General features: G+C 48.4%; 1 protein-coding gene across 1 annotated transcript; it reads right to left on the bottom strand.

Annotated features, from left to right (window-relative positions):
* Positions 1–1058: 1058 nt before the first annotated feature.
* Positions 1059–5624, bottom strand: gm2a (ganglioside GM2 activator). The gene is made up of 4 exons (XM_018733273.2): positions 5405–5624; positions 4417–4569; positions 2355–2537; positions 1059–1628 (listed from the first exon to the last, which is right to left on the bottom strand). Exons 1-4 carry the CDS (start codon positions 5492–5494, stop codon positions 1473–1475), a joined length of 582 nt encoding a protein of 193 aa, XP_018588789.1. The 5' UTR covers positions 5495–5624; the 3' UTR covers positions 1059–1472.
* Between the last annotated feature and the right edge of the window lie 6068 nt (positions 5625–11692).

Here is an 11692-nt window from a genome sequence, read left to right on the forward strand (position 1 = left end):
GGACACGTTGGAGAGACTATGTCTCCCGGCTGGCCTGGGAACGCCTTGGGGTTCCCCCAGAGGAACTGGAGGAGGTGTGCGGGGAGAGGGAAGTCTGGAGGACTCTGCTCGGACTGCTGCCCCCGCGACCCGGCCCCGCATAAAAGCGGAGGAAGATGGATGGATGGATAATTTGTGTTAATGAGAGAGGGCAATGGCACAGACCCCTCCCCCTGCAGAGGGGGAGTGTGACTTGACATGCTGTTCTCTTTTACACACACATTTAGAGCTGCCTGCTGTGACTAAATACTTACATCAAAGCTGGTGCTGGTACCTCAAATCCAGGGCAACGGGATGGCGTGATGCAAGGAATCAACAACACAAACAAGGAAATGCGTTTATTGCATTCAATTTGATTCGACTCAACCTGAAAGACAGTGGTGGCTCCTCACCTCTGTTGTACAAAATAGAAAATGAGTTATAAAAAGGAATGGTGTAGTTACAGAAACTTTTTTTTGAAAACTGAGCACCTGGTCACTCAACCTTCAGTTACAGTAGACAATGCTGTGTTCCCTGTGACAATTCAGTGCACAATGACAAAGCAAGTCTTCAAGTTACAAAGATTAAAAATGATAAAACAGAATGGTCACATCTCCTCTGCATGTTACACTAGGTGTTTAACAGTACAGTTACAGTATTAGTCCCATGTTGAGTCACCCAGACCTGTTTACAGTATAGCTTTAATACAGATCAAAATAGGCTCCTAGCATAGCTTAAAAAAAATTTAAAATAGTTAGAATTCCCCTCTTTACCCTTTATTTCAGACATATCATAATTTAAACAAAAGCTATACAGCCTTACAGTAAAAGGGTTAGTCTCCCACTTCATAGCTAAGTGCACCTATTTTACTGGTGCATGTACCATAGTTCTATTGACAATGTCAAGAGTAGGGTCATTTTCAGGAAAACCATTTAACATGAACATAAAACAAAATGTTGTGCTAACTGTTATCTTGTATCATACGCATTTAATAAGCTTAGTCTTCAAATTTTAAAAAAAAAAAAAAAAAAAAAAAAAAAAAGCCATGAGAGAGGATTGAATACAAGTTAATCTCCAGTTTCAAGGTGCAGGGACTCATTTTATTCCTGTATGAGGAACTGTGTGTGCACCCCTAAATCCTCAGCATAGCATTGTTATCACACTAAAATTGATTTTTAGACAAGCAGCAATCATTTCAAACACTGGTTATTTCAGCAGACTAATGGAAGACAGAAGGAAGTTGATTGTAATAAACATGTGCAGACAGACAATAGCAATAAGAATCAAGTTGCATTGGCTTGTGATTTCAAAGCTTACATTACTGGTCTTGAAGGCACTCTCAAAGTGCAAATGAATGTATTTTGGAAGCTGCCAAGCAGGTGAGAGCCAAGTATGAGAGCAAACTGGATGCCTGTGGGATACAACAAAGGGAAGCCAGCAACTGAGGCACTCCTCTATTCCGTGTGGAGAGAGAAGGACACTTTGAGACACGCCACTTCTTTCTGCTGGCAGCTCACAGTGGCCTCAGCCCTGTAGTTCCCGTTGGTGAGCCACGATGGGAGTTCCACGTAGGGCACGTAGAAGTCGGACTTTGGGAGCGTGTAGTCCCCCTTTAAAGAGATATGCAGTGGGAGTGCTTTTGTCACGCTGTACAGAGGGCAGCTGGGTACAAAAGTTATTACTTCTCTCTCACACACACACACACACACACACACACACACACACACACACACACACACACACACCTTGTCAGATGTTTATCCTGTGAATGTCGACACAGACTGAACTGCTTGTCCTATACAGGGTTGCAGGAGCCTAACCCAGCAACACAGAGTAAGGCTGGAGAGGGAGGGGACACACCCAGGACAGGATGCCAGTCCATCGCAAGGCACCCCAAGCAGGACTTGAACCTCAGACCCACTGGAGAGCAGTGGCCCCCCCCCCCTTTCAGATAGTTGGTTGAATATGAGCATGCAACAGGTGTTTTGTACTGCACCAGGAGGGCTGGGAAGCCATTGTATTCAGACCCAAAAACAATTAATCCTGCAAGTTCTTGAGCAATGGTATCAGCCAAATACTTTTTCCATGAATTTCTGGAAATCTGACTTTACAGCAGTTGAGGGGTGGTGATTTTGGTGATACAAATCAGGGCCTTGGAAAGCAAAAAAAAAAAAAAAAAAAAAAAAAGTGCAGTACTGCAGTTCAGTCTGCTCTGGGCAGACCATGTGACTACTACATAGGTCAGACTATCAATTCAGGACTGAATGTGAGTGAACGAACAAGCAAGCAATGCCAGAGAGTGAGAAACAGGAGATGTGCATGCAGGGTGGACTCACAGCCTTGAAAGGGCAGTGGCAGGGCAACCCATAGGTGTGCAGGGGCTCAGGACAGTCCTGCCCTGGGGGTATGACCATGTCCAGCAGCTGGCACACATCTGGGTAGACACAGCTTCCAATATCCTCCAGACAGGGCACCTTCACCCAGAACCCAGCCACCTCCTTCTCCAGAGTCAGGTTCACCTGAGACCACAGCAGGTTATGGCACCATAATGTGGGAAAGTAACAGGATGCTGGGTAACTGACTAACCAGTTGTGCTTAATTGTTTTGTAGGTATAAATCCAAGTGAAATTTACCTTTATTTTATATAAATGTGCAAAACCATTCCAAGGGTTAGTGAGAAGATAGAGATCAGAATGCTGGACACCAAGTACATTCCCACACCAAGTTCTCTAGGTGAAAATATGGGGGGAATGCAGTTGTTTCAATACATACAGGTTGTGCCATTTTCACATTTGCAGATACCTGTTGGGAGTCAAATCAGTGTTCATTCAGGAATGTTATGATACATTTACCAGTAGCACAAATCTTACTCAAACATCCTGTAATGGACCACCTTGCACTCAGCAAACCTTATGACCACAACATGACAGTTTTCTGAAACTATCCTACAAGTCTGCTTTAGTCAAATTTGGGAACTGGTTAGAAGAAAACCAAACTGACTTGTTCAGCGAATGTTCTTCACACATGTGGGCAAACACTTAGACCTATATGGGTTTCTATCCTGTATAATTTTGACAGCTGCAGCATATCCCGCATGATCCCCACAAGGGCCCAGTGTTTACCACTAAGAGCACCACTTGCAGACCTCACAGCTGGAAAGTGTGAACACATCTGTGGGACTCTTGGGCTGAGCACTCCTCACCTCATGTCCTGTTTCTGGAGGCCACTAGCTGAGTAAACTGACCATAAGGAGTTTTGCTTTGCTGAAGCCACTAATTGTTATGCAGTAATCAGCACAATGTCTGGAATTAAAATGAAAGTTAAAATGAATAGCAAACAAAAACCCATTATGCACACAATTAGTGGACTGTAAGGCAGAGGATTCTCATAGCTCACTGATTTTAAAAAAATTAATTCAAGACTGGAATAAGTTCTTTCTTCAGATCACACTCAGTTTGTCTACTGAAGAGTTCAAGGATGTTAACCTGCTTACAGTGAGCTGGAGAATCTCAGCACGGTTGGCATTTACACTGATACATTCAGTCCCAGCTCCAGATTTCAAAGCCTGTCAAACAGTCAGCTGACTGACTTGAAGTGAGATTGAGCAATAAAGTCACAGCTTGCAACTGATTTTGTTGCAGGTCATTAAAAGAAATGACCATTTTAATCAGTAGCAAGAGTCTGACAAGCTGTCTCCACCCAAATTGGAAAGATGGCAGATGTAACATCTTATTCTATAATTCACCCCCATCATGTCTAACCTTTTGAATTCATATTTGGCCAAGAACCTCATGTTTCATATCCTTTCATTTAGGCCAGGAACCATGTGTGCAGCTCCATTACTGAGAAGTAGTTTCATGCAGAAGTAAATGATTAAAATGCTACTTTCTTGTGGGGGGGGGGGGGTACAGTAGCTTTGACTATTGGAAATGTCACAAGTCTCATGACCACCATGTGAGGAAAGGATTACTTTGTGTTTGAAGTCACTCACCCACCCAACACTTGAGGTCACAGAAGCACAGCCATTAAAAGCATGAAAGGAGTGAAACATCTTGGCAGCATGTGGCTGCAGTGTAAAATGTTGAAAGAAACAATAAAATGTGGGGAGAACTTCTACATTTGAGCCAAAATCAGTTACTTGGGTAAAGGAAATTGCTAAATGTTTCAACAGCACAGAAATACTTGACAGGTAGTGAGAAGTATTACATAACCAGCTCTAGAGCCGTTAAAATGTTGTTATAGCACTGCTGGAGATTAAGACATCAGGTAGAGCGAGGTGTGCAACAAGCTGCATGACAAGGGTGGAGAATTCAAGTGAGGTTCTTGCACCTCATGCAAAACTCCGTGAGACAAACCCCCGGGATGCTTTGCACACCCCCATGGAAGACCCCTCCTCACCTGGAGCGGCGAGCTCAGCTCGACCGTGGTGCGCCCCGCTGCTGCAGCTGTCAGGGAACCGGGGATGATGATGGGGTCTGGGGAAACGTCAAGGCTCTTGACAACCGCAGGGGCTCCGCTAGGCCCACAATTCTCCCATGAAAAGCCGAGGACCTGCAAGAAGCAGAAGGATTTCTCACGTAGATGTGTGTACCAACGACAGACCAGCACGTACAGTATTTCCAAGTGAAATAACGAGTAAACACGTCAATACATAGCAACCAGATCACAGGTGCAACTCATGGTGCGGTAAAGCGATGCTAGATTCACACATCCTCCTCCTTATTCGGGACCCGGACCGATGTCACTCACACTCCGCACGTGCGTCGCTGCACCTGCGCAGAGAGGCGTTACTACCTTGAAACCGATCAAAAGCTGCAACACCACGACTCCGAGGGTGTTTTTATTGTAACCGAGTGCCGCTCGTGCTTACAGAAGTGATCCGTAGAATGCTGCACAACACACACACACACACACACACACACACACACACACACACACACACACAATAAGGCGGAAACGAACCGTGCTGCGCAGTTCGCCGCCACCGACTGACTGGCTGACCGACCGACCTACTACTAGTACGATCCCTAACGTACGAACGGAGGGGGCGCATTTTTACTGTCAAAGTCACCCGAAACATCCAAAATACTTAACATTTTCGAGTCCAGCAACGTTTCCCCATTATTTATCATTCCTACACTACACACAGGGAAAAAAAAAACACACCCCAACGCATTCGGCCACACAGACACTCTGCACAATTTCAATGACACAGGAACGCGAGCCTACGCCAAACTAAACCACTCACTAGACTCGGAGCAACGAGAAACAAAGCAAAACACCACACACGAACAACAAAAGCCGCGAGGCCGGCTTTGTCAGACACCGGCCGTTATATTAACCGCGCGTTCCTGTGTCAGGGCTGAAGCGAACTGCTCTCACTCACCTGCGTCTGTCTCGCGGCTCCTCCGGCGCACAATCGCGCGCACACGGCCGCAATACAGAGGCACGAGAAGAGGGCACGCGCGCGCTGCATGCTCGGAGATCTGGAGGCAGTTAAAACGACGGACCAAGCTTCCCCTTTTCTATTTAAATAGCGATACCGGCGAGGGGGGCGGAGTGGGCCAATCCCTCACGACTGCGCCCGCTTCCGTGTTGACACCTTCCACGTGACAGGGGCCGAGCGAGGAAGGAGGATCATATGACAGTCTTCCAAAGGAAGGAGTGCCGCTCGACAGCGCCCAGTAGCGGAAGGACTAGCACGTGACGGACCCGCCGACGGTTTTCATTTACGTTTATTTATCCGGAGACGCTTTTCTCCAAAGCGATTTCCAACGATCTCTGTCTAGTGTTATGAGCCCACACACCCTATGCACCGCGGTGACTTACGCTGCTGGATTTTTTCTTTCCTTATTTATTTTCCAATACTTTATTCAATGCCATGAGAACAAAAATAAAAATTCCAACATTCCACATCACATACACAAAACAACCTCACATTTTAATCATTATAAATTAAATTTCGCAACATAACATGAGCGCTTACTCACTTCTCCAAACATCTTATTTCACTAATACAAAGAGATACAAGCGTCAGAATTTAACAACAAACTTAAATATTCATTTTGACAAAAAGAACCTGGGACTTTTAAAACCCTTCACCAAAAAGTTATTTAAAAACAAGGTTTAAAAACAGGTGTCCCACACCCACAGAGAAAAATACCAGGCACCCATGCCAAAACCCTCACCTTCTGATTTAGCCCACACACCTTATTCACCATGGTGACTTACACTGCTAGATACACTACTTACACTGGGTCACTCATCCATACATCGGTGGAACGGACCTGAATAGCATATCTTCGGAGCATGAGAGGAAACCCACACAGACATGGGGAGAACATGTAAACTCCACACAAACTGAGTGGGGATCAAACCCACATCCTCCCGCACCACCCAGGAGCTGTGAGGCAGCAGCGCTACTCGCTGCGCCACTGTGCCACCACATTCAGTTCTCTTTGATTCAATTCGATGGAGCCCTTCTCACACAATAACACAGAGCGCTGAAGAAAGAATCCGACATAAAACACAAATAAAAGTGTAGCTTGTACATTAACTCAATACAATAAACATGTAATTATTAAAACTGTAAGTATGCCTACTGGCCACGGGGGAAAGGAACAAAAAAAAACTCCCAACCAAAAGGCAAGGAATAAAAAAAAAACCCTTGGGGTCCAAGTGCCAGTGGCTACCCCCCTTCTTGGGCGTTCTGGATAGAAAAGAGGACTTAAGTCAATTTATAGCTATTTATAACATTGTTGCTAAAGGCTAATAAGTTGATGTCCTGATTCATATTGACACGTCTCCTTCATCACGGCCTGCAGCCATGAGAAACGCGCAGCGCCGGTACCATGACCGCGCTCCTCAGGTCCAGTCATGTGGACACAGTCCTCAACAAGAAAGAAAGGGTCAGTCACGTGGCGACTCTACGAGATCGGAGAGTTTCGTACTGGACAAACAAGACCGCAAACAGGAATGACATTGGTCACGGATACGCCAGAGTGAACACATTAGTCTTAAGCCTGGATTTAAAGGTTCGTAAAGGTGCTTAGTTTCCAGTTACTGGTTCACACCTTTTTGCTGAACTGCTGTCGCAGCTTAACGAAAACAGTTAACTGAAGCACCACGCTGTATCTCTGCTGTCAGGATCATCCAGGAGTCCAGAATTGCAGTCATGTGGACCACGGATGGTTGTACTGAGTGTCACGAGCCTGGTGGACTTTGAACATGGACGGTTCGCCACGAGACTTGTTAAACCGTTCCTAAATAACAGCCGAGGCAGCGGACACTCTGACTGCTTGGCAACAAAAGGACTATGTGCTAAAATTGCTAGCCCCGAAACGGTCTGGCCTGAGCTCCTTTACCAGGGTAATCCAATGAGCCGCACCTCAGGGCATGGGCACATTAAGAGGGAAGTGCGTGTGCCAAGTCTTTAGCACAAGGTGGCGCTCGCGCACCGCAATTATACCACAGACCCACAAAACCCCAGAATCCGCACTTTTGTTTGGTTGAACAAACCATAAAGGCTGAAGAAAAGTTGCTTTAAAAGCACAAATTTAGTGGTGTTCAGAGTCCAAAGGCTGAATATTATTATTATTATTATTATTATTATTATTATTATTATTATTATTGTGGCTGTATTCTCATTCAAAAAAGACCAGCATAGACTGGTACATCTGGAGTCAGCATAACTTAATATTGCTACTGATGGATTTGACTCCTTTACCAAAGGCCTCTTACAACACTATATAGACAGCTTTACACTGATTTAGCCCTTTACACAGCAGGGTAATTTAACTGTCACACACCCCTGAGCAGAGACAGATGACAGTTCAGTGTGTATGGAGCTGTGCACGCCTGCCCCGTGGAACAGACACGCTTTGGCGTGTTCTCAGCTCAGCTATGGACCAGTGTGATTTGGGGTGTGTTCCACAGTGACTCACCTCACATGACACGCGTTGAGGCTTGCAGGAGCCCATGGACGTGTGCAGGGACACACGGTCCCCATTCGAACCTCCGCGGGCGCCTGGCCTTTTCACCGGCTCGGCACGTCCAGGAGACACGGTAAAATGTGCTTTGCACCGGGGTGACGAATATTACACGTGAAACTCGCTCCAGGGCTCCTGCCTTTCGTGCCTGTTTGAATTCACTTTGTTTTTCACTGTGATTTGTGTAGCTCCGAGGTGTCTGCGTGTCCTTTGCTGAGCAGAAATCAGACCATCATCACTGAATAACCGATGTTGCAGAACCCTCTGGAAGTTCTTGATCCTCATCTCTAATCATTATCTCTGCTGTCTGATAACATTTTTTGTCTGTTGATATTTTCACCGCTCTCTCACTCATACACAGACACACACTAGAACCATGCAGGGGCACACACCTGCATACACTGATTGACCCATGTACACAGCGGGGTAATATTTTTCTGCATCGATTAATTAGGGGAAGTATAGCAGGGGGTGGGATTCGAACCCTGGGTGCAAAGCAGCAGCTGTAACCACTGCGCCCTCTGCTGCCCACACGCAACACACCTGTCTAGACACACACACCGCACACAACGCACACCAAGCAGAACACAAACTTGTACACTGTGTTCAGACTTGTTTCTCGGGGCTGAGAACCGTCACCCTTCGTTGAGCGCCGGGCACCAGGTGCCCCCCCCTTCCCAGAGTGTCTTCAGAGCCGCCGGGGGGTCAGGGGCGCAGCTCCACAGCTCCACAGCTCCACAGCTCCACCAAACCCAAACAACATCCACAAATTACCAGCATCTCCCTCGTCTCACAAAGCCAGCGAGCTGTTTACTGCACCACGGCCGAGCCGCGAAGCGACTGTGTTGGAGGGCGGCTGTGGGGTCGATGGGCGAGCTCCACTTCAGCTTTTGCAGGAGGACAGTAGTGCTTGAGATCAGGATGGGACAACAGGGGGTGCAGTGGTTACAACTGCTGCCTCGCATTCCAAGGACCTGGGTTCGAATCCCACTTCCAGCTGCAGTACCCTTGATCAAGGCAGTAAAATCGACCCTGCTGTGTAAATGGGTAAAGCAATGTAAGTCCTTTGGACTCCTGTTGTGCTCTTCAGTCTCATCTCCCTGCTGCCCACTGTGGGAGAGGAGCAGGACAACAGGTCTTCCTGCAGTAACTGGTCCATCGGGTTCTCCCCGGGGAGCTGTGCTATCGGCCTTTTCCAAACTCTCAGGAGGTCCTTGACCACCGAGCTCTGGAGGGGCTGCAGCGACACCAGGACAAGACGCCACCTGGACTCCCTGGGGGTCCGAGGAGAAGCTGCGAGTGCCGATGTTCAGCACTCATGGTGAACATCAGTATGAACATCTGTGGTGAGTGTCTCACGGGGGGCTGTTCCCTCAGCGCCCGTTGAAGTCATCCTGCTGGGTTCAGAGACGTGTCAGAACAGATGCAAGGAACGATCACACCACCGGTGGACCTGTAACCTCGGGAGCAGCCCTCGGCGACCCCCATCTCGAACCCGGAGCCTCGATAGAAATCAGCGATCAAAGACAACCAGTTGACCGATTCTCGCCCCACATCGGAGATTCTTTCCCTGGCTGGATGAAGGTGCCGCTGTTCATACCACGGTGGAAGCGCCATGCTGGCGTTGGGGCGACAGCCGTATCGCGTGGGAACGGCACTGTGTCCCCTGGAAACGATAAGGATCTGAATGCAGCAGACAGGCATTCCCGCGGTGGCGCTGCTAGCGATCCTCCTTCCGCTGCTGCCTGTCCGCACCGAAGTCCTGCTCACAAAGAGCACAGCGGCAGTTAATGGGATTGGAGCCCATTCTGAGTGTGTGTGCGTGCGTGCGTGTGTGTTTGTGTGCATGTGCATGGCGAAATTTCTGAATTCCTCATCCTGTTCTGAATGTGAAGCTCGGCAGCTGCAAACAGTTGTTCTGTGAACGGCACCCCCAGTGACACATATTGTCCCACGCAGCTCCAGACACGAAACGACTCCCCGCGGTGCATGTCGGCTAACAGAACAGCGGCGTTCGGCAGTACAGCATCCGCCGTTTAGCTCTCGGTGGCGCCAAATTCAGGAACAGCTGCTCTTCCACAGGGGGGCCTTGTCAGCTGGCAGCACTGCCCCCCCCTCCCGCCCATCGAGGACCCTGATCCTGCTGCACAGCTCCATGCAGGTGAGTTGTGAGGGATGCTGGGGGGGCACCCGGTTGGGGGCGGGCTGTGCTGGGGGTCTCTGCTGTGTCCTGGCCAATTAAATCCCATATCCTTAATTACCTTAATTACTTTATTATCTGACCCGCTCTAAGCTAAATACACTGATTTACCCATTTATACAGGGTTAGTGTCTTGAAATACTGCAGGAGGTGGGATTCCAACCCAGCACCATCAGGCAGCAGCACTAGGCACCGCATCATGTGCTGCAGGGTCAAGCAGAGCGGTGAGATGAGCTCCGTCACTAAGCAGGGAGGCTTTCTTCTCGAGGACCAGCGTTCCTTGAATCCGACACAAAAACATCACTGCGGGATGACGATCCAATCTGGGTTCTTTACCATAGTAACCTCTTGGAGGAGTGTGAACACAAATTGGGAGAAAAGGGTTGTTTAGCTGTTTGGCTGCACAGCTTTAATGAGTCTGACCTGGACAACGATGGATCGAGACAGGTGAAACCATCTGGAGACATCGCCAGGTGTTCAGGGCTTTCCTCCTTATCAACTTGGTGGCACTGGCATACGATGGAACGTCGCACTTTATGTTGCTCATGGCAGCGTCTGGGGCTGCTGTGCTGTTCACAGAGACATGAATGATGCACCTCTTGGCCTGGTCCTCCAGTTAGGGTTAGAGTCCCATCAGGACAGTTTCAGTGACCAACAACTGTTTTTGCCGTAGACGGAGAATAGAAGGAACAAGGAAGGAACGCCACAGTCTTTCCAAAGTGGAAGGGCCACTAGTAGTCATGGTGCGAGTGCTCAGAGGGTTGAGGATGTAGCAGGAATGAAGTGTGGTTTGGTTGCTCAAGACCAAGCCGCACTAAGATCAAGTGGCCCAAGGCCAATCTCCAGCAAGACCAGGCTCCTCAGCACCAAACTGCAGTGAAACCAACCTATGATGAGTTAAGACTCCTCAAGACCAACTTACAATGAGCTTGGGCTCCTCAAGGCCAGACTAAAGTGCAGTGAGACTCCTCAAGAAGAGCCTACAGGGAAGTCAGGTTCTCAAGGCCAACCCACAGCAAAGTTGGGTTCCCTAAGCGCAACCCACCAGAAATGACCCAACTGGCTTTAACAGTGAGATGGGAGAGATGGCGCAGACGGAAGTGCAGAACCAGGTGTGGGTCACATGCACAGACGTTCATCTCCAGCTCCCCGTCACCCTCTAGCCGTGTTCATACGCGAAACGGTTTCCGGGGTAACAGGCATCCTTGCCTCCAGCTAGTTTTTTTGGACTCGAGCAGAACAACTATGCTTTCCTCCTCATCGAAAGATGGCGAAGCGCATCTCCGCGACCCTGTCGTAGAGTCTCGTACTGCAGACCGTTGCACCTTGTTGGGGCCTCACTTCGCCGCTCAAGGTGCCCCCTACAAATTCAATATTTCCGATGAGAGCGAGGGATTAGCTGCTCTCCGGGGAGAGATGTGCTGCCGGACAGACATGAGGGCCTTTGCCTTTCGGACGCCTGCTTCACACTTCATTAACTGTACCG

Source organism: Scleropages formosus, chromosome 13 (assembly GCF_900964775.1).
Source record: "Scleropages formosus chromosome 13, fSclFor1.1, whole genome shotgun sequence".
In the NCBI taxonomy this organism is placed as follows: Eukaryota; Metazoa; Chordata; class Actinopteri; order Osteoglossiformes; family Osteoglossidae; genus Scleropages; species Scleropages formosus.

What these genes read in the sequence shown, in the direction of transcription:
- gm2a (XM_018733273.2), bottom strand. Translation starts at nt 5,494, where the DNA reads ATGCAGCGCGCGCGTGCCCTCTTCTCGTGCCTCTGTATTGCGGCCGTG. An exon ending in GAGCCGCGAGACAGACGCAG is followed by an intron (nt 4,570 to 5,404) that starts GTGAGTGAGAGC and finishes TGCTTCTTGCAG; the next exon opens with GTCCTCGGCTTTTCATGGGA. An exon ending in AGCTGAGCTCGCCGCTCCAG is followed by an intron (nt 2,538 to 4,416) that starts GTGAGGAGGGGT and finishes CTGTGGTCTCAG; the next exon opens with GTGAACCTGACTCTGGAGAA.